We start from the raw sequence: 27,824 nt of genomic DNA, 5'->3' as shown, positions 1-27,824 counted from the left end.
CCAGCCCAGGAACAGAGAATCTTTTTAAAAAACAATCCTTTAAAAATATAAAAACCTCAGACTATATGACAGAGATCGTATGTGGCCTGTAAAGTCTAAAATATTTACTATTTGGCTCTTTATCCAAAACTGCTGATAGTGCCTCTGGACAAGAGCATAAAAGATGAGTCATGGTATAAGGGAAGAACTGAGAGCACGCGTAGAAACGTGGTCAGCCTATGAGGAACCTCGAGGCATGATGTTTCTTTATCCCAGTAATTCAGCAACTGGACTCCAAGCACCCGATTTTGTGGATGAACCCCAAGGAGTCTGCCACTTGCCAGACTTATTTTGGGTAAGCAATAATAAATAGAGAAATAAGTAATAGTTGGAAGTTGTGAGTAATAAAAAGCTATTTAATGTTTGATAGACAAATTCAAGTCCATAAATCTCCTTGAATAAAGATGCTAAAAATGTTATTCTCGTTTTTTAAATAGTTTTGTTTTTACAAAGTTCCGTACATAAAAATAAATATACAGAAACAAACCCCATCAACTGTCCACATCAGTAATCCTCACTGGTGGGCTCACCATTGATAAGGAAGACATCATTCAACGCAACCTGTCACAGAGACTGTCCTAGCAGCAAGGATTTCTAATTTCAAAAGAACATTACTAGGCCTCTTTTATCAAGACTGCTCATCATCTAGAGGCCTTTACCTACCAACTAGCAATTAACCATGAACTCAATGAATGCAATCACTGTCTCCAAGTGGAATGTGACTAATGACCTAATGCCTAGAGGCAACATCTATACCTTTTGCTGACTGGAGCCCTGACATATGCAGGTGTAGTTAGGAACAGAAATCAACCCCACCTCCCCTTGGCTAGTCACTGTGAAAAGCGTGCGTAAGGCAATTGAATCAAGGGTTAAGGATTCATCTTGCTAATGTCAAAAGCGACACTAACAAGATTTTTAGCCTCATCCGCCAGATGATGGGCCTCTGCGTCCAGGTCTCCAGGAGCAGGTTCCACCTCCTTCACCAGACAAAGGGTTATAACCTAGAATGACAGAAAAGAAGCACAACAGTATTGATAAAATCTGAAAATCTGGGGACATTCTATATCCAAAATAAAATTATGAGAGTGACATGCAAAGCATTGCAAAGATATGGATTCTAAGGGACATTTAAAAAAACCTTTTAGCTGCTATATGAAAAAAAAAAACCTTTATATTGTGATTGCCATTTGAATTGATTTTCTGGTGGGGAAAAAAGTCATTCAGCTGCTTTGTCCCAACTCCAAAACACATGCAAAAGAGTCACCAAAAACTCTCTCAAGATGGCCTGATTTAAGTATATGAATCCTCCTATCACAGTGCTTATTGAAAGTCACACATTCAAATAAGGGCCGTTCAAGCTACAGAAAACGGATTAAAAAAATCAAAACAGAATCAAACTTGTCACTTCTACCAGTCAGAACAGGGTCATCTGTATCTTTCCCTACCCCCCACCACCCCCTCCCTCGTGAGTTTCCCAAAGTCAATGGACAATTGGTAACCTGGTTGAGTGTTCAGGTTCTAGGGCCAGGCAGAACTTAAAATGTTGGCGTTACTCCTTACTTGCAGTGGAATCTGTGGGCAATTAAACCCTGTGCCTCAGTTTCCTTATTTGTAAAGCCAGGTTAGTCAAAGCCCTAGCTCAGAAATGCTGGGGATGCTGAAAGAGGCCATGCATGCAAGCAGGCCACGCATTCCATCTTCTATAATTTCCATTCCTCTCCTAAATATCACCTCTCTGTGTCTAAAAATAAGTTTCCAGCAGGACCATTTAAAAATAGCATTTTCTTTCCAGATGCATCACCTTCTCTCCAGCAAGCCAGGTTTAGTCTTCTGACACAAAGGGGATTACAGCTCAGCGTTTAAGGTCAGCCAATTTTGTAGCCCTGCTGCCTTGGAGCCCATGTCCCAGTCTTTCCTCAGTCCTCAAAGACGCCATCAGGCCTCCAGGCCTCTGCTGTGCCCCTCTCTTCCTATGGAGGATACAAAGTCTTCCGCCTTGGTTCCTACAGTGTTCTAGTGTCTTTGTTCTCTCCTTACTCAGCAGTAACTTGCAACTCTTAGCCAGAATCACAAAGGACTGCTTATTTTCATTTGGGAGTCCCGTCTTCCCAAATTTGAAATTCTCAGGGATGGGATGAAGACAGACTGCTGTGGCATTATCCAGAGTCCCTAGGGCAGTGTTGCACACAGGAAAAAGCTTTGGATGAGCATCTGTCTGCTACTCCTTGTTATTTGCAAGAAACAAGGTGGTCCCGTCTAGAAAGACCAAAACCACTGTGTTCCAGCTCCTTGACACTCATCTGAAGATTGGCAGACAATTCCCCACCCTACTTAGCTCTCCCCCTATGGGGCTGCAGAAGGATCAAGTGAGAATACCGTAAGTACAATCCTTCCAAGTACTTAGTGAGGACCTAGGAGGTGGTTTGCCTCTGTTTCCTTTATTGAATCTTCACAATCCTAAGGAATTAGTCTAAACTTAAGGACAAAGAAGCAAATAATCTTGTTTCTACAAGGTTAACTATATCCTGTAAGTGCTGAAAATTTGTTAACATTTGACACCAGTGGTGCTTACCACCTCCCCGCAATGGTTTTCTGTCCGATTTCCGTTTCACGACGACAGATGAAGTGGAAGGCCCAGGACTGTCTTCCTCCTGTTTGAACACACACAGGTGTAAGAAGCAATTAAAACATTCTACTTGGCAATCTTCATCTACTGCATGCCAGCTGGCCGAGGTCTCCAGTCACCTGAGGCTTCTTTGCGTTTCCTTTGTAACTTTTTCCTTCTTGCATGCTGTCCCACATTTCAATCTTCTGTCTCCTTTTTTCTTCTTCAAGCTGAGAAACAATCACATTGTACAGAAAGAGTTCAGAAGCTGCCATCTCTCTCAAAGACAACGCTAACTCTGATAATTCTTAATTTAAATGTTTTTCAGAACAAACTTCACCCTTGTTTTCTTTAGTTAATAAAACTGTTGTGATCTGGTGGTGTGAGTTTAACTCACATAGAGAAGCTTTGGTTTTTGTACACTATTAAAGAAAGCAAAATGTTTCACGAAAAAAATTACTGACTCCATTCTTCTGAAACTCATTCCTATCAGTACATTTTTGGTAATGTGGAAGACACAGGCACATGTACACACACTCACATGCATCCTGCTCCAGTCTGTTCCTCCTTTTCTGCTCTGGACCTTTCATTGTAATATATTCACACATCTAGTGTTCCCTAACAATAGTGTATACTTCTTGGTACCAACACTTACATCATAGGAACTGAAATGCTTACTGAATCTAATGGGATAGGACCTGGTCCTAGAAGCTTATAGACAACACACACATAGGCATCGTCATCCACTAAGCCTCAGACAACTTCTATGTACACATTCAAACTGAAGCTAGTTCATACCTGTTTCAGTTTTTCCTTATGCTTTTCAACTTGCGCATTTAATTCTTCTTGCATTTTCAATCGAGCAGCTGCTAAAGCTTCTTGTCGTTTAACAACAACATCAGGTTCTAAAATGTCAGAAAAAAATGGAGATAAAGCACTCTGTACAATATAAAATATAAACTTTTGAGTGTCCATATTATTAAAAGTATAAAGAGGTATGGACATCAGACAATGAAACATGTTTTTACATGAGTACTCCTAACCCCTCTGCATATATTTTACTGCTTCAGGGGGCAGGGGTCTGTTGCTGAGCCATGGATTTTAGCCCCAAATATCTACATCACCAGAAACCTGTTAGAAATGCCAATTTCTAAGTTCTCCTGAGCAATTCCGATTCATAAAGCCTCGGATGGTAGCCAGAGCACATCTTGGATACCTCAGTGACACCCACAGTCTCTAGGTTGACTAGAATCCTGGAAGACTAAGGAAATATAAAGTTTTCTAAATCATTATCCATCCCTTAATTAGCCCAGAAGTAAGATTCTTAAGTATTTGTTTCTACAGAAAAGAAAAATCCTTCCAAATAGCATTATGAGTAGACATGAACTCATTTCTACTCATAATATCTATTCATAGTCTCGCTCTTTGCAACAGAGCTAGACTCCATCTCACAGAAAAAAAAAAAAAAGAAAGAAAGAAACTGGAGTGCAGTGGCACAATCTCAGCTCACTGCAACCTCCAACCTCCTGGGTTCAAGCGATTTCTCCTGCCTCAGCCTCCCTTATAGCTGGGATTATAGGCACCTGCCACCATGCCCCACTAATATTTGTATTTTTAGTAGAGAGGAGGTTTCACCATGTTGGCCAGGCTTGTCTTCAACTGCTGACCTCAAGTCATCCGCCTGCCTTGGCCTCCCAAAGTGCTGGGATTACAGGCGTGAGCCACTGCGCCCAGCCAAGAACCATATACTTCCTTCTTAAAAAAAAAAACAACAACAAAAAAAAACACAAGGTCTCAATCAATTGCCCAGGCTGGAGTGTAGTGTGACCTGATCATAGCCCACTGCAGCTTTGACTTCCTGGACTCAAGTTATTCTCCCGCCTCAGCCTCCTAAGCAGCTGGGACTACAGGTGTGTGCCGCCACGCTCGGCTATTTTTTTTTTTTTTTTTTTAAATAGAGACAGGGTCTTGCTACGTCGTCCGTCTTACTTTTAATAAGAGACTAAATCTTAATATAAAGAAGTAGGTGTAAAACCACCGCTTTCATTTCGGTTATCAGGCACTAACCCACAGAAGCCGCAGCTCGGTCCAGCTGCCTTTGCCTCAAGGCTCTCAGCCGTGCGGAAAGCTTCTGAAAGACCACGTAGAGAAGGATGCAGCTGAAGACGATGTACCAGCCATAGCTGGCCAGCAAAGAGCCCACTGAAAAGAAACAAAAAGTTTTCAAAAAAACTAAAAATGACACTACTAGTTGAGCTTTCCATAAGACTCAACAAACGCAAACTAAGTCTAACTCCTGACCTCAAAGCCTTCATGGTCTAGGCTGAGAACAAAGCCTCCTAAGTAGATCGTTAAAATATGAACAAGCGCGACACTTCAGGGATCACTGAGAAGTGAGACTTCTCAACCATCTGGGGAGTCAGGGGCAGTTACAGCGTGGAGGGCACAGCAACTGGGTTTTGAAGAATGAAGAGCAACTAATCTGAATCAGGAAGGCAAAGGCCTTTCAGACCTAGGGAACCACATACAAAGCGGTGACAGCGCGGGGTTAGGAGTGTGTAGGAGGCTGTGTGGGGCAGGTCCCAGAGGCAAACGCCAAGGGCCGAGTGACCCCAGTAACTACAACAGTAAGGGCTTGGTTCGCAAAAAAAGACTTGCGCAAACAACGGCCAGACGAGCCGCCTAGGGAGGTGCGGCTCCCGAGAAGCCTCCGCGCAAGGTCCGGGCCTACTGCCCAGAGTCCGCGTAAGCGCCAACGCCCGTCCGTTCCCAGGCCTCCCTGGCTCCGGCTCCCCGAGCAGCGAAGGACGACCCACCGATCACGGTGGCGCGCCCCCGCTGCCCCGCAACGACTCACCCGTGACGTGCAGGAAGCGCAGTCCCTCGGTCTCCAGGGCCGGCCGCGCGGACAGGGAATCCTCTTGCCGCTCCATGACTGCCACCGCAGCCCAGGCCGGCCGCCGCGCCTCCAGCCGGACGCTTCCGGTGCGCTCCCACGCACACGTGGCGCGCTCGGACGCGGTCGTGGTCTCGGCCAATCGCAGGCCGGCCCCGCCCCGACGCTGGGGCCAAACGCAGGGGGCGTGGCCGAGGGGCGTGGCGGGGGAAAAATCCCGGCTACTCTTGCTGGGGCCGGGACGGCGCGTGCGGGTACTTTCTGTGATATCTCCTGGCTTGAGACGGGGTGAAGGACAGACCTCTTTTACGGATTTCTTACTGAATTTCTACTTTCTTTTTTTTTTTTCTAATTGGACACTGAAGCGAAGGAGGTCGGTGGTCGCCCGGAGGCAGGATTTGCACCCACATCCTTGCCCAGGGCACACTGGACAACAGGGCTCAGTAGGTTGACGACTACCAGCGTTTGAGGGTTGCAGCCAACGTCCACCCCAAGTGAAAGCACGAAACGTGGGCAGCCTCCTGCTGCTGCTGCCGGTGATACCCTTCAGGCCAAGAAAGTCCCCACCGATCCTCAAGGTTCTTTTCTCCAAAATCAAAACTTCTTAGGAAAGAACGATCATAGTAATGGCTCTAACCTGTGTTGAATTATACTGTATCATCACAAGCCACGATCACAGAGTTACTCCTAATAGTGTCCTGGCTGTGTTCCTCTGCCTGCAGTGTCGTCCTGCACCCTCTTCCGCCACTCAAACGTCACCACCTTTATGGTGACCATAACCATCCTATTTGAAATTTTACCCTGGGTTTTTCTGGAGCATTTGAAGTGCACATACCTAGTTGTGTCTCAAAAGAAGGGTTGGGAATTGGGAATATAACTGAAAAAATAATGAACAGGTGACAACATCCGAGTGCTGCCTCACCACCGTCGCCAGGAGCAGTGTGGGGAAGGCAAACCCTGACATGAAGCGTGAATGTAATCAGTGTTTCTTCAACGCAGGTTTGCCAAGAAGTTCCTCAAGGGGGACGGCTGCAAGGATTTGAGCACTGACCTCATCAAGGTTTCCCAGCAGTGTGTTCAGAAAGCAATAAAGGGGACCTGGCATTCATGAGCCATAGCAAAGAAAAACCTGAAAGCTCTTCTTCCCTGTTGGCCACCTTGAAAATGCACTCCTCAAATAAACAAACCGAGGACTCTGGATGTCATCCATAAAGGCTGTGAAGATAGCTTATCAATTGAATGAGGAATTTTAGGAGGGAGGATATAATTTCCTTCTTCATGTTTGCCTTTCAGTTGTAAAAGATGATGAACCACCATCACTCTTTGCTTTGCTACAGAGTGATTTCTCACTTGCTCTGGCATCTTGCAGGAAACATTTATGTGCTAAATTGAATGACTTCTTGGAATTACAGCTGCAATTCTCGGTCCCAGATTAGCTTTAAATCCACCTTACATCTAAATACTGATGAACTAGACAGGATGAGCAGGGTTGCCTGACCTCTTTTGTTAGGCTGTGAAGGACATTAGGTACACTGTACTGGGGTCATAGTTCATGGAAAAAAAATGGTTAGGCTTCACTTTTCTCTCAGGAAGCTCATAGCAAAACAGTTTCAATCAATGCTTGGGAGCAGTTTTATTTTTATATAGTAACTTAACAGGATGGTTTAACAGAGTTCCCCACTTAACACGGTGTCAGATGAAGACTTGAGAGCTTCAAGAATGTTGCAGTGGGCCAGGAATGGTGGCTCTTGCCTATAATCCTATTGCACTTTAGGAGGCTCAGGCGGGAGGATCCCTTGAGGCCAGAAGTTCAAGACCAGCCTGGGCAACACAGCAAGATCCCATCTCTACAAAAAAGTTTGGCCAGGCACGGTGGCTCACGCCTGTAATCGCAGTACTTTGGGAGGCCGAGGTGCGTGGATCACCTGAGGTCAGGAGTTCAAGACCAGTCTGGCTAACATGGTGAAACCCTGCCTCTACTAAAAATACAAAAATTAGCCAGGTGTGGTGGCGGGTGCCTATAATCCCAGCTACTAGGGAGGCTGAGGGAGGAGAATCGCTTGAACCTAGGAGGTGGAGGTTGCAGTAAGCTGAGATTGCATCACTGCACTCCAGCCAGGGTGAAAAAAAAACAACCCCACAAAACTTAGTTAGGGAAGATGATCCTAAATTGCAAAGATTTGTTGTTGCCAGCTTTCAATCCATGTCAATGAATTAAGTCAACATGCACAGTATAAAAATGCCAAAATGTTGCATCTGGTTACATTAAGGAACATTTGCTTTGTTTGCCTTGTTTAGCTACCCTATCCTGTAATGTCTATAATCACAAAGATGGAATAAATTGTAACATTTTAGGTTCTATCATTTAAAAAAGGCAACAATCCTTTTCACTCAGGACTTTGCAACATAAAACGGAAACCAGTATTAACTGATGAAAATGCACATTCTAAGCATATAGAAAACCAAAGTATCCTTGTAAACTATTGTGAACTAGTGTTGTATACGTATGTACATATAATGCACATATTCCACTAAAATCTAATAGATATTAAATTATTTGAGTGCATGGATGATGGGCTTTTCAGTTCCTAGCACAGTGATCTTATGGTCCTATTGACAGAAGTTACTCATCCTAGCCAGGCATTTGTTACCTTCGTCCCTTTAATCAGGTGATCAGGTGTTATAACCTTACCTGGCTTGGCTTATCTAGAACAGGAAAGGTATTTCAACAAACACTTTGCTCAATGTAATTGCTCAGGTATTATTTGCAGAAAGAGGACAAAGGTGGACAGTAGACAGGACTGTCACCTGTCACTGACTGTTGTAGGCTAAATAATTGGCCCTAATTTGTCATTCCTTCTCACAGCCACATCCTTGCTACGGCAAGGTGAAAGGAATGTATTTCCCCATCATCCTTTGACTCTGTACTTGGCGAGGTGGCTTGCTTTGGTTAATAGTAAGTGGGCAGAAATAAGTGTGTCAGTTTTGAGTGTACATAGGCCTTTAGAAGCTCCTAGTGTTTACTTCTTGTGCCTTTGCCGGGTGAGCTGGCTCATCTGAGACCTGTAAAGAAACCAAGCCACCCCAGTTAATCCAGACCTACAGTGATAAGCAGAGTCAACTACAGAATAGTGTTGTTGATTAAAATCCCTGAGTTTTGTGGTGGATTGTTATACAGCATTATTGCAGCAATAGCTAACTGATGAAGTGCCAAGGTTTTCACAAAAGTATATGCAACAAGATGGGATTAAGACTATCATGGCTAAGGGAGATCAGAGAGATGGCAATCAAATAGTAGTGTTTTTCAAATATGAATAACTTACACCCCTTTCAACAAATGTTCTTGTAGACTCTCCATATGACCTTTATGTTAACTATGTACATATGTAAAACTAGAGGCTGGGTAGGTGGCTTAGGCCTGTACTCCCAGCACTTTGGGAGGCCAAGGCAGGAGGATCACTTGAAGCCAGAGTTGGAGACCAGCCTTGGGGAGGGGGCGGGGAACAAAAAACGTAGCCAGGCTTGGTGGGACACACCAATCAATTTCAAAAATGGAATCATTTCAGTTGTCATATCAGAAGCCGGAGCGAGAGGTAAGTCTGCATTAACAGAAGGGCTATGTGGGAGCAGAAAAGGTGGCCTTCCTGGCATGTGTCATGACATCGCAGAAGCTAGACTCTAATCCAGCCCAGGAAGCCTACTGAGAAAATGCTGCCCTCCTGCGTTTCCAATTTAAACATGTCCTTAGACCTCACTGCAAATGCACCATGATGACACACAACTTGGCAGCACAGTGAGTGGAGTTTATTTTTATAATTTGTAGAAAATTGACATTTAGATTTCAAAACTTATATTACAAAATTATCAGCAGCAGTCTTAAGCATTTCAACAATGCTGATAGATTTCACTTTGCTAACACAAACAAGGCTATTATACCATGTTCGAAAAGCAAGACTTTTTCCAAGAGGGTCTATTATACATCTGCGTCACTCCTCAGGACCCGTTTGTGACTGTGTCTTCTTCCATCTCTTCTTCACCATCATCAGTGGGCCCTAAAGAAAACCACACAAGCAAAAGTAGTATCAATTTTAGAAATCTATTCCCTTAGAATGTGAGTGTTCGTTCTGTGGCCACTCTTTGTTAGGCACTGAGGTAGGTACAGAAAGATCAAAAGCAGCCCCTGCCTTTGAGGAACTTATCGTCCAGGGACAGTCTAGTCTGTCTTTGGCAGGTACTGGAAGGGATGGTCAATTTCAAAGGAAAGGGGTCACAAAGGTTTCAAAATTGTTACCTCCCATTGTGGTTGATGATAATTCATTTTTGGTGAAGGTAAAGTCTATACTCATGTGCTTTTCATGGCACTACTGTAGGCAAAAAACCCAGAAATACTCAAAAACATTTGGGCACCCACTACATGCCAAATACTGGCAACAGTTCAATGACTTTATTGTCTCTAAATTAGGGAAATATGGCAACAACTACCAAAAAATGTTACATTTGTTCAACAATTTATGGCAGATATTTTGGTCAATGTATTCCAGAAGGAAAAAAAGTTGTAACTCCTTCAATTGTTTGGGAAAATTACTCAATAATGTCTCACTTAACATCAGTCAGCTGAATTCTTGTATTGGTTTCATCATTCCATCCGTTGCAATATGGTATTTTGATTGAGGGCATGAAGAAAATCTGGCCACACAGGCAAATAGTTAGAAAAGGGAGGAAGATTTTAATAGCCTGTGCAGATAATGATGGATGTTCTTTTTAGATACCATGGTAAAACTTGACAAATGGTAGCTTCCTAAAGGTTAGACGGCAGTGTAAAAGTCTGAAACTTTATCAATGAACTTTTCATACTCTTACTTGGTTTATCTTGTACTTTTTTACCCATACATGATTTTGTATCATTTGGAAAACAGTGGTTCACCGACTTTTGCAGATCTTTCAAACATTGAGCCATGTAATTACACAACATCAAAAATGTCACACCCATTAATTCACATGCATTAACATTACTATTGAGTTCCCCAGAAAAGTCTTGAGGTACTGGGAAGCTGGTAGGTTATGGCAGTGGATACAAGTTTTCTAAATTTTAATTTTTGCTTCAAATCTTGAATTTTCAATTGTTTTCCTTGAAGTGACAGGCTCACTTCATGTTTGAGAAGACAAGTAGCTGCCTCTCAACTGAAATGACTGTACTAGTGCATGGAGATAACCACCTAACTCAAGTATGCAGACATGTGCATCCCCTTTCTGTCACCCAGAATATCAAAGAGACGTGTGCTCAAGGAGTGAGATTTAATTATCTTTACTGCTGCATCCAGGACACTCTTAAGTGAAACTGGTATGCACTCTACTGGGAGTGCAGAATAGGGAAGAATATAACAACTATTATTTAGGCTGCTGCCTTGACTCCTACTGTGCCAGCGGTTGTACCCACTATTGCTCCATCAGTGCAAATGTTCATACAAAAGCAAGTAACACCTTGGTGTTATTAGATAAAAACAGTCTTCGGCCAGGCATGGTGGCTCATGCCTGTAATCCCAGCACTTTGCGAGGTCAAGGCGGGTGGATCACAAGGTCAGGAGATCGAGACCATCCTGGCTAACATGGTAAAACCTTGTCTCTACTAAAAAAAAAAAATACAAAAAATTAGCTGGGCGTGGTGGCAGGCACCTGTAGTCCCAGCTACTCGGGAGGCTGAGGCAGGAGAATTGTGTGAACCCATTCCTGCAGTGAGGTGAGATCGCACCACTGCACTCCAGCCTGGGCGACAGAGCAAGACTCCATTTCAAAACAACAACAACAGAAAAAACAGTCTTCACCTTAGACTCCCAGAAGCCCATAAACCATACAGTAGAGAATTACTGGTCTTTTTTTTTTTTTTTGAGACGGAGTCTTGCTCTGTCGCCCAGGCTGGAGTGCAGTGGCTGGATCTCAGCTCACTGCAAGCTCCGCCTCCTGGGTTTATGCCATTCTCCTGCCTCAGCCTCCCGAGTAGCTGGGACTACAGGCGCCCGCCACCTCGCCCGGCTAGTTTTTTGTATTTTTTAGTAGAGATGGGGTTTCACCATGTTAGCCAGGATGGTCTCGATCTCCTGACCTCGTGATCCGCCCGTCTCGGCCTCCCAGGAGAATTACTGGTCTTAAAATATGTCTTTTTGGCCGGCACAGTGGCTCACGCCTGTAATCCCAGCACTTTGGGAGGCCGAGGCGGGCAGATCACGGGGTCAAGAGATCGAGACCATCCTGGCCAACATAGTGAAACCCTGTCTCTACTAAAAATAAAAAAAAATTAGCTGGGCACAGTAGTAGGTGCCTGTAATCCAGCTACTTGGGAGGCTGAGGCAGGAGAATCGCTTGAACCTGGAAGGCGGAGGTTAGAGTGAGCCGAGATCACGCCATTGCACTCCAGCCTGGGCAAAAAAGAGTGAAACTCCATCTCAAAAAGAAAAAAAAAACTTTTTCATTTTTAGCTCCCAGCTGAAACATTATTTCCCTAGGAAACTCTCCCCAAGATAGCAGTCTAAGTAGAGGTCCCCAGTTACATTCATATCAAAACTACATTGTAAGACGTATTTCAGTATTTTTTTTTTATATCCCTAGTGCCCCACATGCTGCCTGGCATAAAGTAGGCATTCAAATGTTAGAACCGTTACCACTCATCAAAAACTCGCTAATGTTGAGCCCTGTGCTAAGTTCAGTTTCTTAGCCTTTCGGCAACCTTTTGAGGTTTGGTACTATTATTATCTCAGATTTAAAGATGAGGAAAGACTTGAAGAAAGCTGTCCAAAGGCAGAGCTGGTGAAGCTAAGATTTGGGCCTCGGACTGCTTGGCTCTAGATCCTGTGTTCCTAACTACTGAGCTATTACGCACACACACAAGTATACGTAGGTGAAAGTCCACATGGCTATCTCTAGTGTTCAGTTCACTCCATTGCTGAAGTAATGCTAGCTTCAACTTTTACATAAAATCCCCCACAGTGCTATGACTTAACTTTCTTTATGAATTACTTTTTTATTTTTTTTGAGATGGCATTTCGCTTGTTGCCCAGGCTGGAGTGCAATGGTGTGATCTTGGCTCACCAACAACCTCCAACTCCCGGATTCAAGCTATTCTCCTGTCTCAGCCTTCCAAGTAGCTGGGATTACAGGCATGCACCACCACACCAGGCTAATTTTGTATTTTTAGTAGAGACGGGGTTTCTCCATGTTGGTCAGGCTGGTCTCGAACTCCTGACCTCAGGTGATCTGCCTGCCTCAGCCTACCAAAGTGTTGGGATCACAGGGGTGAGCCGCCGCACCCAACCCATCAAATACTTTATCTTCAAAGAGCATTTAAAGAGATTTCATATATTAGATTTGATGTAAGGAGGCACTATTCTAGCATTCTGGAGTCATGGCATCTAAATGGTTGTGTGAGTTACACTTTGAGTGTAACATTAATTTGAATGTACAAAGAACACCATTTGCTCACCCGATCTGCGTTCTCTGCCAGGGATCTGACCAGACTGCAGCAACCCCTTCAGCCTCTCCACTTCAGCTAGAGTTGAAGCATTTGCTATAGCATTCTGGAGGACAGACGGCAATGGAGATGGATGATTAACTTCAATCAAGTATCAACTACCCAGAAAACTAAGTATCAATCACCTACAGAAATTCACAGCAACTTCTGCATTTGGAATATTAAACACTTCGGTGTTGGGGGAAGAATGTTATTGCCCCACAAAAATAAAACTAGAAGCCAAAACACAAATTTCTAAAATTGGTGAAGAGATGCAGGCCTTCTTATAAAAGAGTAAATAATCAGTCCACATGTCCTAAAATCGTAGCTAAGTGAAGTAACTATCTGGAATTACGTTACTGAATAATTTAAGGAGGCAATATTATAAAACTAGGGTCCTACTGATCAGCCAAAAAGATTTGCCAGACAGCAAATCTTTGAAAGTAAAAATTAAGGCAAACACTGAGACAGCATACCAAGGTAACTAACTGTTCAAAGTGATAAATGCACCCTGGAAAATGAGAAAGACAAAGCTGCCTCCACATTAATTAGCTTGTGTAATTTCAAGTCTGATCAAATAATAATTTTATGCTAGTTTTTCCTTAAACAGAAATATTGTTGTATGCTAATAACTGTGGGAAAACGAAATCTGCAATGTTCAGGTCATGTTTATTATCCAACTTTGTGTTCTGAACCCATCTTAGCTCGTTCCAGTCAAGAAGCCTAACACATAATTACCTTGATTGCTTCTACATCCCCTGGAGATGGCCCACCTTTCTTTTTGTCAGTTGGCAAACCAGCACCTGGATTAAAACTTAAGAGGGGGAAGAACATAAACTGTTAAACCTAGACCAACAGAAGTTGCTTCTCTTTTACTTTCAAAAGCTTTTGAAAGTAATTCAACCAGTGTAGTATCTTATCTTTGTTAACAAACTGATACAAGAACTCTCTCCTTCAGAAACACCATCCAGTTCATCTTCCTATATAGAAAATAGGATGTACATGGTACAACATTGAGACTGACTACTGAAATATTTGCTCTGCTAACCTGGTAGAAATTTCTTGTGATGTATGGACCATTGATGTACATGGACTATAAGCACTCAAATTTAACACCACATTAATATGTCAGAGTTTTTGGTTAATTTTGTAGGAGACGAACTGCCAGACAGATCAGATCATGTTTCTGAAGGTGAAGTAGAGTTAAGTTGGATATCCGTGTCTTACGTTTTGCTTCTCCTGGCAATATCCTTTGCAAGCTGTGCACCCCGTTTGCCCTTGAACATTTTCTCTGCTTCCTGACGCTCCTACAGCGACACCACACACAGAGTTAATGGAAATAGGAATACCACATGCATTTAGATGCATTCCTCAGAAGACATGGAAGTGAACTCTCCTACAATACTCCAGCAGGCTGGTGAAAATACCAAAAAGCCAATTTCAAATTAAGAGAAGACACAGTGGTCTTCTTTCTTTGGTAAAGCTCCCTGAAGAAAGTTCACTCTCCTAGTTCCAAGGAGGGGATCCCAGGGAGCTAAGAAGGCAATTAAATAAACAATAAAATAATGAACTCCTAATAAAGGGAAAAACCTTCCTAACAAACAGAGCTGCACAAAAGTGGGTTACATTAACTTCTCCACTAGGAATGTATCTAAACAGACAATCCACTGTTAAGAGTGTTCACTGTGGCCTCAACATTTTGCAAACTTTGGAATGGCCAGCATTACATAAAAGAGCTTTAACTTAAAGTTCTATCATAAACTCTGCTATTAGAAAAAAATTTGACGTAACATTTCCCCCCCATTTTCATTACAAACTAATGGTAAAATTTACTCATTTAGACAATTTTAATAATCAGTAATAAAAATATAAAGAAAAACACACAACTCTATAATGACTCACAAGCAACAGATTACTACTTACTTTTAGTTTCACTTTCTGGAAATCCAGTACTCTGACTTGTGGAACTTTATAAATCACATACAATCTGTAATGCTTCTTATTGGTTACCGGATTTCTTAGAATACTACGAGAAAAGAAGTAACACAATGGCAAACTTGTTCATGGGACAGCACTCAAAAGGTCTGTTTGAATAGTCTAAGGAACCTATAAATCAAGGGAACATTCACATTCTTCACATTTTAACACTGTAACAATTTACCATTAAGGAAATACATTCAATATTTCTTTGTAAAAGGCACTTTTAATTAACTGATTACATTAAGGTCAAGGCTGGTAAAAGTAATTTTATTTTAAAGGACTTCATTCATTTTGTCACAATATGTAATTCCCATACCTTAGGTAAGTCAGCGATTTGAGAGATGCCAGAGGGTCCAGATCACCCTGTAAAGTAATGGCCACAGGTAAGAACACGAATACCACATGCTATTTTGAGATCTGGAAAGGGAGAGTGCTTTTGAAGCAAGTTGTCTTTTATTTATTTACTTAACTTTTACTCTCTAGCACCAAGCCCAATACTAGCACATCACAAATGTTTAAATAATTTCTTTCTTTTCTTTTTTTTGAGACAGAGTCTTGGTCTATCGCCCAGGCTGGAGTGCAGTGGCACAATCTTGGCTCACTGCAAGCTCTGCCTCCCGGGTTCACGCCATTCTCCTGCCTCAGCCCCGAGTAGCTGGGACTACAGGAGCCTGCCACCACGCCCGGCTAATTTTATTTTGTATTTTTAGTAGAGACGGGTGTCATGCGTGAAGAGACCACTAAACAGGCTTTGTTTGAGCAATAAAGCTTTTTAATCACCTGGGTGCAGGCGGGCTGAGTCCGAAAAGAGAGTCAGCAAAGGGAGATAAGGGTGGGGCCGTTTTATAGGATTTGGATAAGTAAAGGAAAATTACAGTCAAAGGGGGGCTGTTTCTGGCGGGCAGGAGTGGGGGTCACAAGGTGCTCAGTGGGGGGTGCTTTTTGAGCCAGGATGAGCCAGGAAAAGGAATTTCACAAGATAATGTCATCGCTTAAGGCAATGACCAGTCATTTTCACTTCTTTGTGGTGGAATGTCATCAGTTAAGGCGGGGCAGGGCATTTGCACTTCTTTTGTGATTCTTCAGTTACTTCAGGCCATCTGGGGGTCTACGTGCAAGTCACAGGGATGCGATGGCTTGGCTTGGGCTCAGAGGTCTGACAAGGGGGTTTCACCGTGTTAGCCAGGATGGTCTCGATCTCCTGACCTGGTGATCCGCCCGCCTTGGCCTCCCAAAGTGCTGGGATTACAGGCGTGAACCACCAGGCCCGGTCGGGGGCCTCACTCTTAATAGAAATCATATCCCAACACAGACCTGCCCTAAAGAGAAACTGCTGGAACAGACGCAAATTGGGTAGATGGCAGGGGAGGGGTGTGTGTGTTCAAGAGGCACAGTGAGAAAAAAATACAGATAAAAACAGGGAGAGCAGAGCCAGAAATTCTCAAAAAGCAAGCTGCCATCTTCAAATAAGTCACAAAAACCACCAGAGGGAGCTCTAGAGCTTGATACTGTTTTACCCCCACTGAAGATGATCCAAAAAGGAAAAAAGAACAAAGTGGTAACATTTGTTACATACACAGTGTAAAACATAATGGTGATGTAGTGATGGGTTTCAAAAAATAATAAATATGTAACAAGCTGAAAGGTGCTGAAATGTTGAAGGTCACTGTACTGTATTGTTTAGGAGGGTAAAGGTGTCAAAGTTTAAAATTAAATGTTGAAGGTCACAGTACAGTGATCTTAACATTTCATTTTAAACTTTTCTAAATATGTATGTTTTAATTTCTAGGACGCTAACTCAAGACTGAAAGAGAGTAATTTCTAAACCATTAGAAGGAGAAATGGAATGACAGAAGGAGAGCATGTACAATAAAGGGAAGAAAAAGGATTGAAGAATGGATGGTACAAACAGAAAGCCCCAGAACAGAGAGAAGACAAACTGGAACACACCAGTAATTACATTAAACAGACTAAATATAAATAATTCACTTAAAAGAGCTTTCAGACTGGATCGTAAAAAATTCTCATCAGAGCCGGGCACGGTGGCTCACGGGGCACGGTGGCTCACGGGGCGCGGTGGCTCACGCCTATAATCCTAGCACTCTGGGAGGCCGAGGTGGGTGGATCACAAGGTCAAGAGTTCAAGACCAGCCTGACCAACATGGTGAAACTCTGTCTCTACTAAAAAAAAAAAAAAAAATACAAAAATTAGCCAGATGTGATGGTGCCCACCTGTAATCCTAGCTACTTGGGAGGCTGAGGCAGCAGGAGAATCTCTTGAACCTGGGAGGCAGAGGTTGCAGTGAGCCGAGATCTCACCACTGCACTCCAGCCACTCCGTCTCAAAAAAAAAAAAAAAAAATTCCAACCATACAGTTTTCAACAGATAAATCTAAAATACAAGAGGTACAGAAAAGTTGAAAGTAAATTTTGGATGGAAAAAGATTTATCATGCATATAACTAACCAAAAGAAAGATTGTTTTGGTATATCAGGTAAAAGAAACCTCAAGGTAAACAGCATTAATAGAGACAGAGGGTCACAAAATTATAAAAAGGTTCCGTTCACCAGAAAGATATGAGTAATTCAAAATTTGCATGTATAAAAATAAGGCAACTTCAAAATATACAAAACTAAAATTGACAGAACTTCAGGGATAGTCAAATCCACTACCATGTTGTGAGATTCTAACATACCTCTCTCAGTAACTGGTAAGTCCAGTGGTCTTCATTTTTGCAAAGAGCTTTAAATACAACTATAATTTCTCTAACAGCACCTATCATGAGACACATTGCCTATAAATATGTATTTCTGGTTGAATACTTCACACACTTTAGAAAGGACATGGCCATGGCTTTCTTACATTTGTAGTCAAGCATCTCCTTGAGAATCTACAGGATGCTATGGACCTCGTCCACAAGGAAAGGAACACAGTTCATTCTCAACAATCAGGAAAGTATGGGGGGAAGGTTAGGTCACAAAATAAAGTTACGCGATTTTTTTTTTTTTTTTAGATGGAGTCTCGCACTATTGCCTAGACTGGAGTGCAGAGGCATGATTATGGTTCACTGCAGCCTCGACTGACTGCTAGGGCTCAACTGATCCTCCCACTTCAGCCTCTGGAATACTTGGGACCACAGATGCACGCTACCACATCTGGGTTTTTTTTTTTGATAGAGTCTCACTCTTCATCCAGGCTGGAGTGCAGTGGCATGATCCCGGCTCATTGCAACCTCTGCCCCCTGGGTTCAAGCAATTCTCCTGTCTCAGCCTCCCGAGAAGCTGGGATTACAGGTGCCCACCACCACATCCGGCTAATTTTTGTATTTTTAGTAGAGACAGGGTTTCACCATATTGCCCAGGCTGGTCTCGAACTCCTCACCTTGTGATCCGCCTACCTTGGCCTCCCAAAGTGCTGGGATTACAGGCATGAGCCACTGTGCCTGGCCTTTTTTTTTTTAAATTACTTATAGAGAGAGACGAGGTCTCACTATGTTGCCCAGGCTGGTCTAGAACTCCTGAGTTCAAATGATCCTCCCACCTTGGCCTCCCAAAGTGCTTGGATTACAGGCATGAGCTATGGCACCTGGCCTACAATATAAATTTACACATCCAGTGTTTAAGTGAATAATTTAGGTTACAAAACAATATACAGTATTTCAATTATGTTAAAAATTGGATACACAGAGCAGAAATTTAAAAAGCATAAAAACAGTTCCAAGTGGACCGTTCATGTAATGTGAAGAGTAAAACAAGGTTTTTAGACTAGAACTGTTCAACAAGATTTAATGCACATCAGATATGTAATCTAAAATTTTCTAGTAGCCATGTTAAAATAAATAGGTGAAACTAATTTTAATAATATGCTATTTAACCTATTACCAAAACATTACCATTTCAACATCGATATAAAATTACTGAGATAGTTTACTTTTTTTTTTGCACTTAAGTCTTTGAAATCCAGTGTGTATTTTATAGTTCTAGCACATCTTAATTATGAGTAGCCACCTGTAGTTACTGGTACTATATTGGACACTGCAATTCTAGAAAACAACATAGGAGTTTACAACCCTGGAATAGGGGAAGCTTAAACATCAAAAGGGCTACAATATTGGACTGCACCTAAATTAGGAACTTCTCTAACAGGACATCCTAAGTCAAAGGGCAAGTAAGAGTAGGAAAATATTTGCAACATACAGCTGCAGAACCCAAAAGGCCCAGATCCTGAATTAAGAAAAAGACAAGCGGATACTGAGATCATTTTCTATGAGATTTTCTAGATTTTGTAAATTTTCTGTAGGAAGAACATAGTACCTTTAACTCCACCCACCAAATACATTTTCCTTCTGTGCAACTTACCAGTTCCACGAGACTATTATTGGTGAGAATGAGTTCTGTCAGACAGGGCAGAGCCTGATCAAGTCCCTCACCTATACGGCTAAAATAAAAATAGAGTCTTAGTAAAAGTGAAAATTAAATAAGCTCACAATTTTAATTACCTCCTTGCTCAGAGGATCTCAAAGAGACACAGATCCTTCATCCAACACCCTGACAAAGAGGAAACAAAGCAAAAAGAACCCTTTTCTGAGGCCACAGCGTCAGCAACAGAAGTGGGATTTTAGAACCCATGCCTATGGGACACTGCCTGGGGCTAATTCTACTGTCACACTGTCTAGTGGAAGCTGAGAAAAGGTGCAACTCCTGGGTGGCACAAACTATTTAACTCACTTCATGATTTTTTGTGCAGGCAGCGCAGAAATACAAATAATTCTGCATTCACAGCTCAGGTACAAGACACAACAACTATACTATAGGGGAATGGTTAACCTACGAGATATATTTCTATCTGAAGGAAATCCCACTCACCATCCAGTACCTTTAAAGACATTATCTACACACCAAGTGCTTTTTCTCCAATAAAGTTTACACAGAGCTGATGAAGACAGGGTCAAAAAAGATCTCAATTTCAATAAGTAACAGTCTAGAAAGTTGCAGTTAAAAAAAAAATAGCAGAGACGCTCAGTCAAAAGTATAATTGTTACCTTTATATATCCTTTTACTATGACCCCTTTGATAATTGTTCTAGAAGCCAAAATGTATACAAAGCAACATGTTTTTAATTAGAAACTTACCATGAAAATAAAAATACATGATTTCCGAACAGATACAAGACTAGACTAAAGCCAGGTTAATCTCTGGATCTCTATAGGAAAAGTGAAGTTCATTTCTCATTTTAAGAAAAAACATGTATTGAACGTGGCTTCCATTATGGAAAAAATATTTTTTAAAAATATAAAAATTAAAAAAAAAACCAACATGTAGGTTTAACCGGTAGTACGTGCTACAACTTCTTCAGGGAACACTGCAACATTTACCCTAGGGGAAAAAAATTACTTTCCCCTACAGGCACTTACCATATTCTGTTGTTGTTCACTAACAATGTTTTCAGTCTTCTCAACAAAGGAAAACCATCCAGTTTCCTGATCTCATTGTCAGAAAAATCAATAGCATCAAACTGGTCTAATGTGGCACCTAGATTTTCAATGACGGGAATTTTATACCCTGTAAAACGGAGGAAAAAAACACACAAGAGGTATTAATATAACTAAACAGCCCCTTAAAACATTAGCAGTATTTCATAGTATCTGATTCCAGGCTTTGATTTATTCAGGAAGTATTACCTAGCACCTATGCCATGTCATACATGCCTTGCCACTGTACAAGATACTAGAGAGAAAATGCTGAACGAGTCTCAAGTACCCAGTGCCATGAAGCTTACAATCTAATGACAACAAGGACAAGAACAATAATAATGGGTGATATAGGTAGCTAACATTTATAAGAACATTTACAAGGTGCCTCACACTGTTTTAAGTCGTTTGGGCTAGTTAAGCGGAATCCGCACACTTTGAGCTGCTTAGTCTCAGTGCCCAAACAGCGTTCAAACATTGTGGATAACAGTTCTCCACTCTTGCATCTCCACGGGCCAGATTCTTTGAACCCATCAGAACAGCCTCAAGATATGACAGTTCTCCCTCCCCTCCCCCAGCTCCAATTCAGAGTTGAAGAACTCAGTGGTTTACATAGAGTAATAAATCTGAGAACACTCAAATGTTAATTTGTCCAATTTGAGCATAATTATTGTGTTAGGCACTCTATTCTGAAGAAGCAAGGTCTACTAAAAAAGAATTCACCCAAAGTTAAAGGACACAATTCAGAGCTATACTACACGTACTGCATCAAAATACATATTTTCAACACTGCACGTACTCCATAAAGAGAAATGGCAGAGATCATCAAACGTGGTGAGTTGGGCCGGGCGCAATGGCTCAAGCTTGTAATCCCAGCACTTCGGGAGACCGCGGCGGACGGATCACCTGAGGTCAGGAGTTCGAGACCACCCTGACCAACATGGAGAAACCCTGTCTTTACTAAAAATACAAAATTAGCCGGGCGTGATGGCGCCGGCCTGTAATCCCAGCTACTCGGGAGGTTGAGGCAGGAGAATCGCTTGAACCCGGGAGGCAGAGGTTGCAGTGAGCCGACATCGCGCCATTGCACTCCAGCCTGGGCAACAAGAGCGAAACTCCGTCTCAAAAAAAAAAAAAAAAAAAAAAAAGTGGTGAGTTGCTCTTGAACTCAACCTTTCTCTAAGAAACTTAGTTTCAACAAAATAAAAATACTGGGGGCCGAGCGCGGTGGTTCACGTCTGTAATCCCAGCACTTTGGGAGGCCAGCGGAGGCGGATCACTTGAGGTTAGGAATTCGAGACCAGCCTGACCAACATGGTGAAACCCCGTCTCTACTAAAAATACAAAAATCAGCCAGGCGTGGTGGCTCACGCCTGTAATCCCAACAACTCGGGAGGCTTGAGGCACAGGAATCACTTGAACCGGGGAGGCGGAGGTTGCAGTGAGGCGAGATCACGCCACTGCACTCCAGCTGGGGCGAAAGAGCGAGACTCCATTTCAACACAACACAACACAACACAACACACCACACCACACCACACCACACTGGGATTTCCCAAAGGTCAGCAAGAAATCTAAGCAGATCCCGCAGCGATGCTGCTCCAAAGCCATAGGTCCCCGTGGGAACAAATCTCAGGCTATGGCTGCATGGTCTTATCCCCAGAGAAGTTGCTCTTCCTATCCTTTTTAAAGTCGTCTCCTGAAATGCCAACTAGCTAGCTGCCCTCCCAATATCTTACCAAGTCTTGCTAAGGTTGAACTAGTACAGGAATCTGAATAATTGCGAGGGCTTCCACAACTTACACACAGCACAGGGCGATGCAAACCTGGGTCACACAGTTCAATTTTTAAACCGTTTTCATAAAGGGGAAACGCCAGACAAAGCTACTAAGTAGAAAATACTGGGGGAAACAATCGCTGTTGTTCGGGGACTTAGTTTTCTCCCTCACATTAGGAACAATGAACACATATCCCATCTACGCTCAAAATATCATCTGGCGGCAAGTATTAAGAACAAATCACTCGCCCTGCACTAGCGTTACAACCATTAACGAGCCGCTCTTCCGGGCCCTCAAACAGAGCCAACTGCGAAACAACCAAGCAAGGCCTAATAGAGCCCCACGAGTATGCACCAGGAAGTAATGAAGTCACTCGTGCCTGGCAAAAGGCACGGCGGCAACAGAAGGCTCCCAAGAACCTAACGGGATGCTCATTTGGCAACAACAGCAACAATCAGGCCCGGCGTTCCCTGCGCAGCCCGGTCGGAGCCCAAACAACCGGCCCGCGGGCTAAGCTCCGGCCTTCGGTGCGCGCGGCAGAGCGCGGATAATAAGGCGACGCGGTGCCGCCCGGGGACTGGCCGCCCACGCCCTCGGACTCACCTCGGAGGTCCAGCTCCCGGTCGCGCACCGCGTTGGTGTACTGCGCCGCCTGCTCGATCAGCTCCGCCGTCAGCTTGACCATCCTGCTGCCTCCCGTTTCCTCGCGCCGTGGAAAGCCCGTCGTCTCCCGCCAGCGAGACGTCCCACTGTGCCCCGCGCCCCACCGCCAGGCAGCACCAATCGCAGCCGCCGCGTGCGCGCGCAGCTCGCCCGCCAGGCCGAAGCAATCGAAGAGCCACGCCTCCGGGGTCGTTCTTGCCGGAAGTCTTGCCGCGCGCAGGGGATGTGTCTGGTTCTGGGTTGTTTCCTGGGGTGTGTTTGGAGTCTGGAGAACCTATGACTCCAGACGTTGGTGTTTAAAAGTTAAGGCGAATGTGGAAACACCCGAGGGGAACTTTTTCATGCATTAGCGCACCTTGAGGTGGGACGGGAAGCTGTGACTGCTCTCCCTCAACCAGCCGGCGCGGGGACCCGTGGGGTTCAGTGAAGGGTCCAGGAGTTCAGGTACCCCTCCCGGGCCTGGGCCTTGGCTCGGGGTTACAGTGTGAGATCCCGGCCTAGGTGGCCCGCCCGGGGCAGGTCGCCGGGACAACCCCACAGCTCCGCAAGTCCAACCTGGCCTAGGGCACGGTAGGGTTTGCGGTTAAGCTTGTGGCCTTTAGACTTCTGAATATTCATATGAAGTGTGATATACAGAAAAGTGTGCATATGAGGAATTTACAGCGTGACTAATGACCAGAGTGAACACAACTGCTTAGCCGACACCGAGATCCAAAAAACCACTATTCTGAAAGCTTCCCTCTTTCCCAAAGGCAACCGCGAACTCAACACTACAGATTCACTTTGCTTGCTTTTGATATAAATAGAATCATGCAGTATGCTTTTTTTGGCCTAGTTTATTTGAGTCTATATTATGTCTGGAGTCCATCCAGGTCGCGTACAGAGATGGTTTGTTTGCTTTCGCTGCTGAAGAGAATTCCGCTGTATATATTATACCATAAATTACTTATTCTGCTGTTGATGGACATCAAAGTTGTTTTCTGTTTAGGGTTATTCCGAGTAATGCTGCTATGAATTTTCTGGTACGTGGATCTGATGCACATTTGCATGAGTTTCTCCTGGAGTGGAATTGCTGGGACACAGGGTATGATATCTATCACCAATAAGTAATGCCCAACAGTTATACCAAGAGGCTGAAATAATATACACACTCCAGTGGTGTGTAAGGGTTTTCATGGCTTCCAGCTTCAACCTTGTTGGCATTTTAAGTCTATAACTTTAGCCATTCTGATGGGTGTGTGGTGGTATTGCACTACTGCTTTGCTTTGCTTTTCTCTAATAACTAATGAAGCTGAGAACTTTCTCACGTGTATGGTGCCCCTTCTGATAGCTTCCTTTGTTAAGTGTTCTTCCGAGTCCTTGGCTCATTTTTTTCCTTATGGAGTTGTCTGCCTTTTTTCTTATTGATTCTTGGAATTTCTTTATATATTAGGGATATGAACACACTCTGTGGCTTGCCTTTTCACTCTTAATGGTGTTGTTTGATGATTAGTTTTTTTTTTTTTTTTTTTTTAAGACAGGGTCTTGCTTTGTCACCTAGGCCGGAGTGCAGTGGTGCCATCAGGACTCACTACAGCCGCGACCTCTCAGGCTCAAGAGATCCTCCCCCTCAGCCTCCCAAATAGCCGGGACTATAAGCACAGGCCAACAGGCCTGGCTAACTTTTGTATTTTTTGTAGAGATGAGATTTTGACATGTGGCCCAGGCTGGTCTCCAACTCCTAAGCTCAAGTGACCCACTTGCCTCAGACTCCCACAGTGCTGGGATTACAGGCGTGAGCCACCATGCCTGACTGAGAAGTTTCCAATTTTTATGTAGTTCAATTATTTATTTTAGGTTAGTGGATTGGGTGTGTGTGCACGTGCATGTACCTTAAGAAATCTTCCCTTACCCCCATCATATTTTCCCATGTGATCTACTAGACAATTGTTTTGCCTTTCACATTTAGTTCTACAATCCACCTGGAGATGATTCTCCTTGAACTTTTATTGAAGTATGATATACATAAAGAAGAGTGAAAACTGAACACACCCAAGCAACTAGCATCCTCATAAGAACAGGACATTGCCACATTCCAGAAGCCCCCCTCCCGTCTTCATCTAGTCACCACCCTTGCCCCAAGAGTAACCATTATCCTGACATCTTGTATAAATTTGCTTTGCCTAGTTTTGTATTTATGCAAATGAGGCACCTTACATATTTTTTGCTTAACATTATGTTTGTGTGTAGATGTAGTTCATTTATTCTCACTGTAATATATTATTTAATTGTGGATGTTTCACAATTTACTTATCCATTCTGCTGTTGATGAACATTTGGATAATTTTCACTCTGGAGCTTTTATATTATAAATAGTGTACCTACAAACACAATAATATACCTTTATGTGAACGCATATACTGATATATACCCAGGGATGGAATTACTGGGTCATAGGGTTTACTTATGTTCAGCTTAAGTAGGACACAGTTTTCCAAAGTCGTTGTACCAACTTAAACTCCTTGCTAATGTTGAGTATTGTCTGTCTTTTTAATCTTAGCCATTCTGGTAGATAGGTAATGGTATGAAATTGTGGTTTTAACTGTATTTCCCTAATTACTAACACAGTTGAGAACTTTTTATGTTCATTTGGATAACCTCTTTAATGAAGTGTCTGCTTAGGTGTTTTGCCCATCTTTCTACTGGGCTTTTTTTTTTTTTATGTAAATGATTTGTAGGAGCTCTTTATATTGTTTCAATAGGAATCCTTGTGAGCTACGTCTGTAGTGAATATTTTCCCCTTGTGGCTTGTGTTTTCATTCTCAATGGTATCTTTTGATGAATAGAAGTTCTTCATTTTAATACAGTCTGATTTATGAACCTTTCCCTAAATGGTTAATGGTTTTCAAGTATGCTTTGAGAAACTTTTGCTTACTCCAAAATTATGAATATTTTCTTCTAAAAGCTTTATGCTTCCACCTTTTGCATTTAGATCTGCAGTCTCCCTGGCATAGATTTTTGCGTATAGTCTAATGTAGGGAAGAAGATATATTTTTCCCCATATGGATATTTGGTTGACCCAGCACCATTTATTGAAAAGACCATCTTTTCCCCCACTGCTCTGCAGAGCAACTCTTTTCAAATATCAAGTGTCCAAATACGTGAGGGCCTGCTTCTGAACTAGCTATTCTGTTCCATGGGTTTAATCAGCTATCCTTGCGGAATACAAGCTTTAGAAAAAGACTTGGTATTTGTCCCTCAAAAAAAGCTCCCATTTTTTCCTCAGATTATCTAGTAGTTATCTGGTTATTCTAATCCTTTGCATGTGAACATAAATTATAGATATGTCTTGTATCTGAAAAGGTACCCATGATTTGACTTGTATTGTATTGGATCTGTAGATGAATTTGGAGAGAATATCTTTACAGTATTAAGTATTCCAATCAATGGGCATATTACAACCCTATATTTATTGAGGTACTCTTTAATTTCAGTAGCCTCTTACAGATTTTGTGTCTAGGCCTTGTATATCCTTTACTAGATTGTCTAGATATTTGATAGATTGTCTATAGATGTTTGATAGTTTTTGATGCTACTGTAAATAGTATCTTTTGTTTAAAAACTCCATTTTCTAATCATTAGTTTCAATATATTTAAATACAGTAGATGTTTGTATATTGGTGTTACATCCAGCGATCTTATGAAATTTACTTACTAATCATAATAGTTTATCTGTAACCATTCTTGTGGATTTTCTACATACATAACCATGCTATTTGAGAATAATGATAGTTGGCCGGTTGTGGTGGCTCATGCCTGTAATCCCAGCACTTTGGGAGGCTGAGGTGGGTGGATCACCTGAGGTCAGGAGTTCAAGACCAGCCTGGCCAACATGATGAAACCCTGTCTCTACAAAAAATACAAAAATTAGCTGGATGTGGTGGCACGTACCTGTAATCCCAGCTACTTGGGAGGCTGAGGCATGAGAATCACTTGAACCAGGGAGGTGGAGGTTGCAGTGAGCAGAGATCATGCCACTGCACTCCACCTCTGGGCAAGAGAGTGAGACTTGGTCTCAAAAAAAAAAAAAAAAGAAGAATGATAGTTTTATTTCATCCTTTCCAATTATTATACTGGTTCTCTATTTTTTTTCCTTGTTACACTGGCTGGGATCTTTAGGAGAATGTTGAACAGTAGTGGTAGTAATTATGCTTTGGCAGGCATCACTTCATAGCCAAGAAAAAACTCTAACCAATGATCGTTAACATCACCAATAATGGAACAGATCGCGTACTCCCTGCTAGAATGCAGTGAGAACACAGAATCAGTCTGTGAGATTCCTGTCAAAGATGCATGACTTGACTCAAAACATGAGGAAACCTCAGACAAGCGCGCACTGAAGGACAACCTACAAATAACTGGCCTATAGTCTTTAAAAGGTTCCAGATCATGAGGCAAGGAAAGACTGAGGAACTGTTCCAGATGGAAGAACATTAAAGAGACATGATGACTAAGTGAAAAAGTGTGATTCTAAACCAGATCATTTTGCTAAGAACTTTATTGGGACAACTGGCAGAACTAGAATTCAGTCAGAGGTTTAGATGGTAATAACATATCAATATTAATTTCCTGATTCTGATGGCTGTGCAGGAGAATGTCATTGTTTATAGGAAATACCCACTAAAGCACTGGGTGGCGAGGTCATAGGGTATAATATCAGCAACTTATTCTCAAATTGGGAGAGAATTTCTTTGTATTGTACTTGGAACATTTTTATTTTCTGAGATGGAGTCTTACTCTGTTGCCCAGGCTGGAGAACAGTGGTGTAATCTTAGCTCACTGCAACCTCTGCCTCCTAGGTTTAAGTGATTCTCATGCCTCAACCTCTCAAGTAGCTAGGATTACAAGCACTC

General features: G+C 42.6%; 2 protein-coding genes across 2 annotated transcripts; both read right to left on the bottom strand.

The window, feature by feature from the left end:
- Positions 1-364: 364 nt before the first annotated feature.
- Positions 365-5,669, bottom strand: SELENOS (selenoprotein S). The gene is made up of 6 exons (XM_023193601.1): positions 5,502-5,669; positions 4,712-4,846; positions 3,443-3,549; positions 2,785-2,874; positions 2,612-2,690; positions 365-1,040 (listed from the first exon to the last, which is right to left on the bottom strand). Exons 1-6 carry the CDS (start codon positions 5,575-5,577, stop codon positions 961-963), a joined length of 567 nt encoding a protein of 188 aa, XP_023049369.1. The 5' UTR covers positions 5,578-5,669; the 3' UTR covers positions 365-960.
- Positions 5,670-9,322: 3,653 nt separating this feature from the next.
- SNRPA1 (small nuclear ribonucleoprotein polypeptide A') lies at positions 9,323-23,052 on the bottom strand. The gene is made up of 9 exons (XM_023193591.2): positions 22,873-23,052; positions 20,435-20,582; positions 19,380-19,458; positions 15,338-15,384; positions 14,965-15,067; positions 14,269-14,348; positions 13,780-13,855; positions 13,015-13,108; positions 9,323-9,592 (listed from the first exon to the last, which is right to left on the bottom strand). Exons 1-9 carry the CDS (start codon positions 22,952-22,954, stop codon positions 9,534-9,536), a joined length of 768 nt encoding a protein of 255 aa, XP_023049359.1. The 5' UTR covers positions 22,955-23,052; the 3' UTR covers positions 9,323-9,533.
- Between the last annotated feature and the right edge of the window lie 4,772 nt (positions 23,053-27,824).

The sequence above is a fragment of the Piliocolobus tephrosceles genome, chromosome 6 (assembly GCF_002776525.5).
Source record: "Piliocolobus tephrosceles isolate RC106 chromosome 6, ASM277652v3, whole genome shotgun sequence".
Taxonomy (NCBI): Eukaryota; Metazoa; Chordata; class Mammalia; order Primates; family Cercopithecidae; genus Piliocolobus; species Piliocolobus tephrosceles.
This window is presented reverse-complemented; position numbering and strand designations above follow the sequence as displayed.

What these genes read in the sequence shown, in the direction of transcription:
- SELENOS (XM_023193601.1), bottom strand. Translation starts at nt 5,577, where the DNA reads ATGGAGCGGCAAGAGGATTCCCTGTCCGCGCGGCCGGCCCTGGAGACC. An exon ending in GAAACGCAAAGAAGCCTCAG is followed by an intron (nt 2,691 to 2,784) that starts GTGACTGGAGAC and finishes GTGTTCAAACAG; the next exon opens with GAGGAAGACAGTCCTGGGCC. An exon ending in AAAACCATTGCGGGGAGGTG is followed by an intron (nt 1,041 to 2,611) that starts GTAAGCACCACT and finishes CTGTCATTCTAG; the next exon opens with GTTATAACCCTTTGTCTGGT.
- SNRPA1 (XM_023193591.2), bottom strand. Translation starts at nt 22,954, where the DNA reads ATGGTCAAGCTGACGGCGGAGCTGATCGAGCAGGCGGCGCAGTACACC. An exon ending in AAATCGCTGACTTACCTAAG is followed by an intron (nt 15,068 to 15,337) that starts GTATGGGAATTA and finishes CTTTTCTCGTAG; the next exon opens with TATTCTAAGAAATCCGGTAA. An exon ending in TGGCAGAGAACGCAGATCGG is followed by an intron (nt 9,593 to 13,014) that starts GTGAGCAAATGG and finishes GGTTTTCTTTAG; the next exon opens with GGCCCACTGATGATGGTGAA.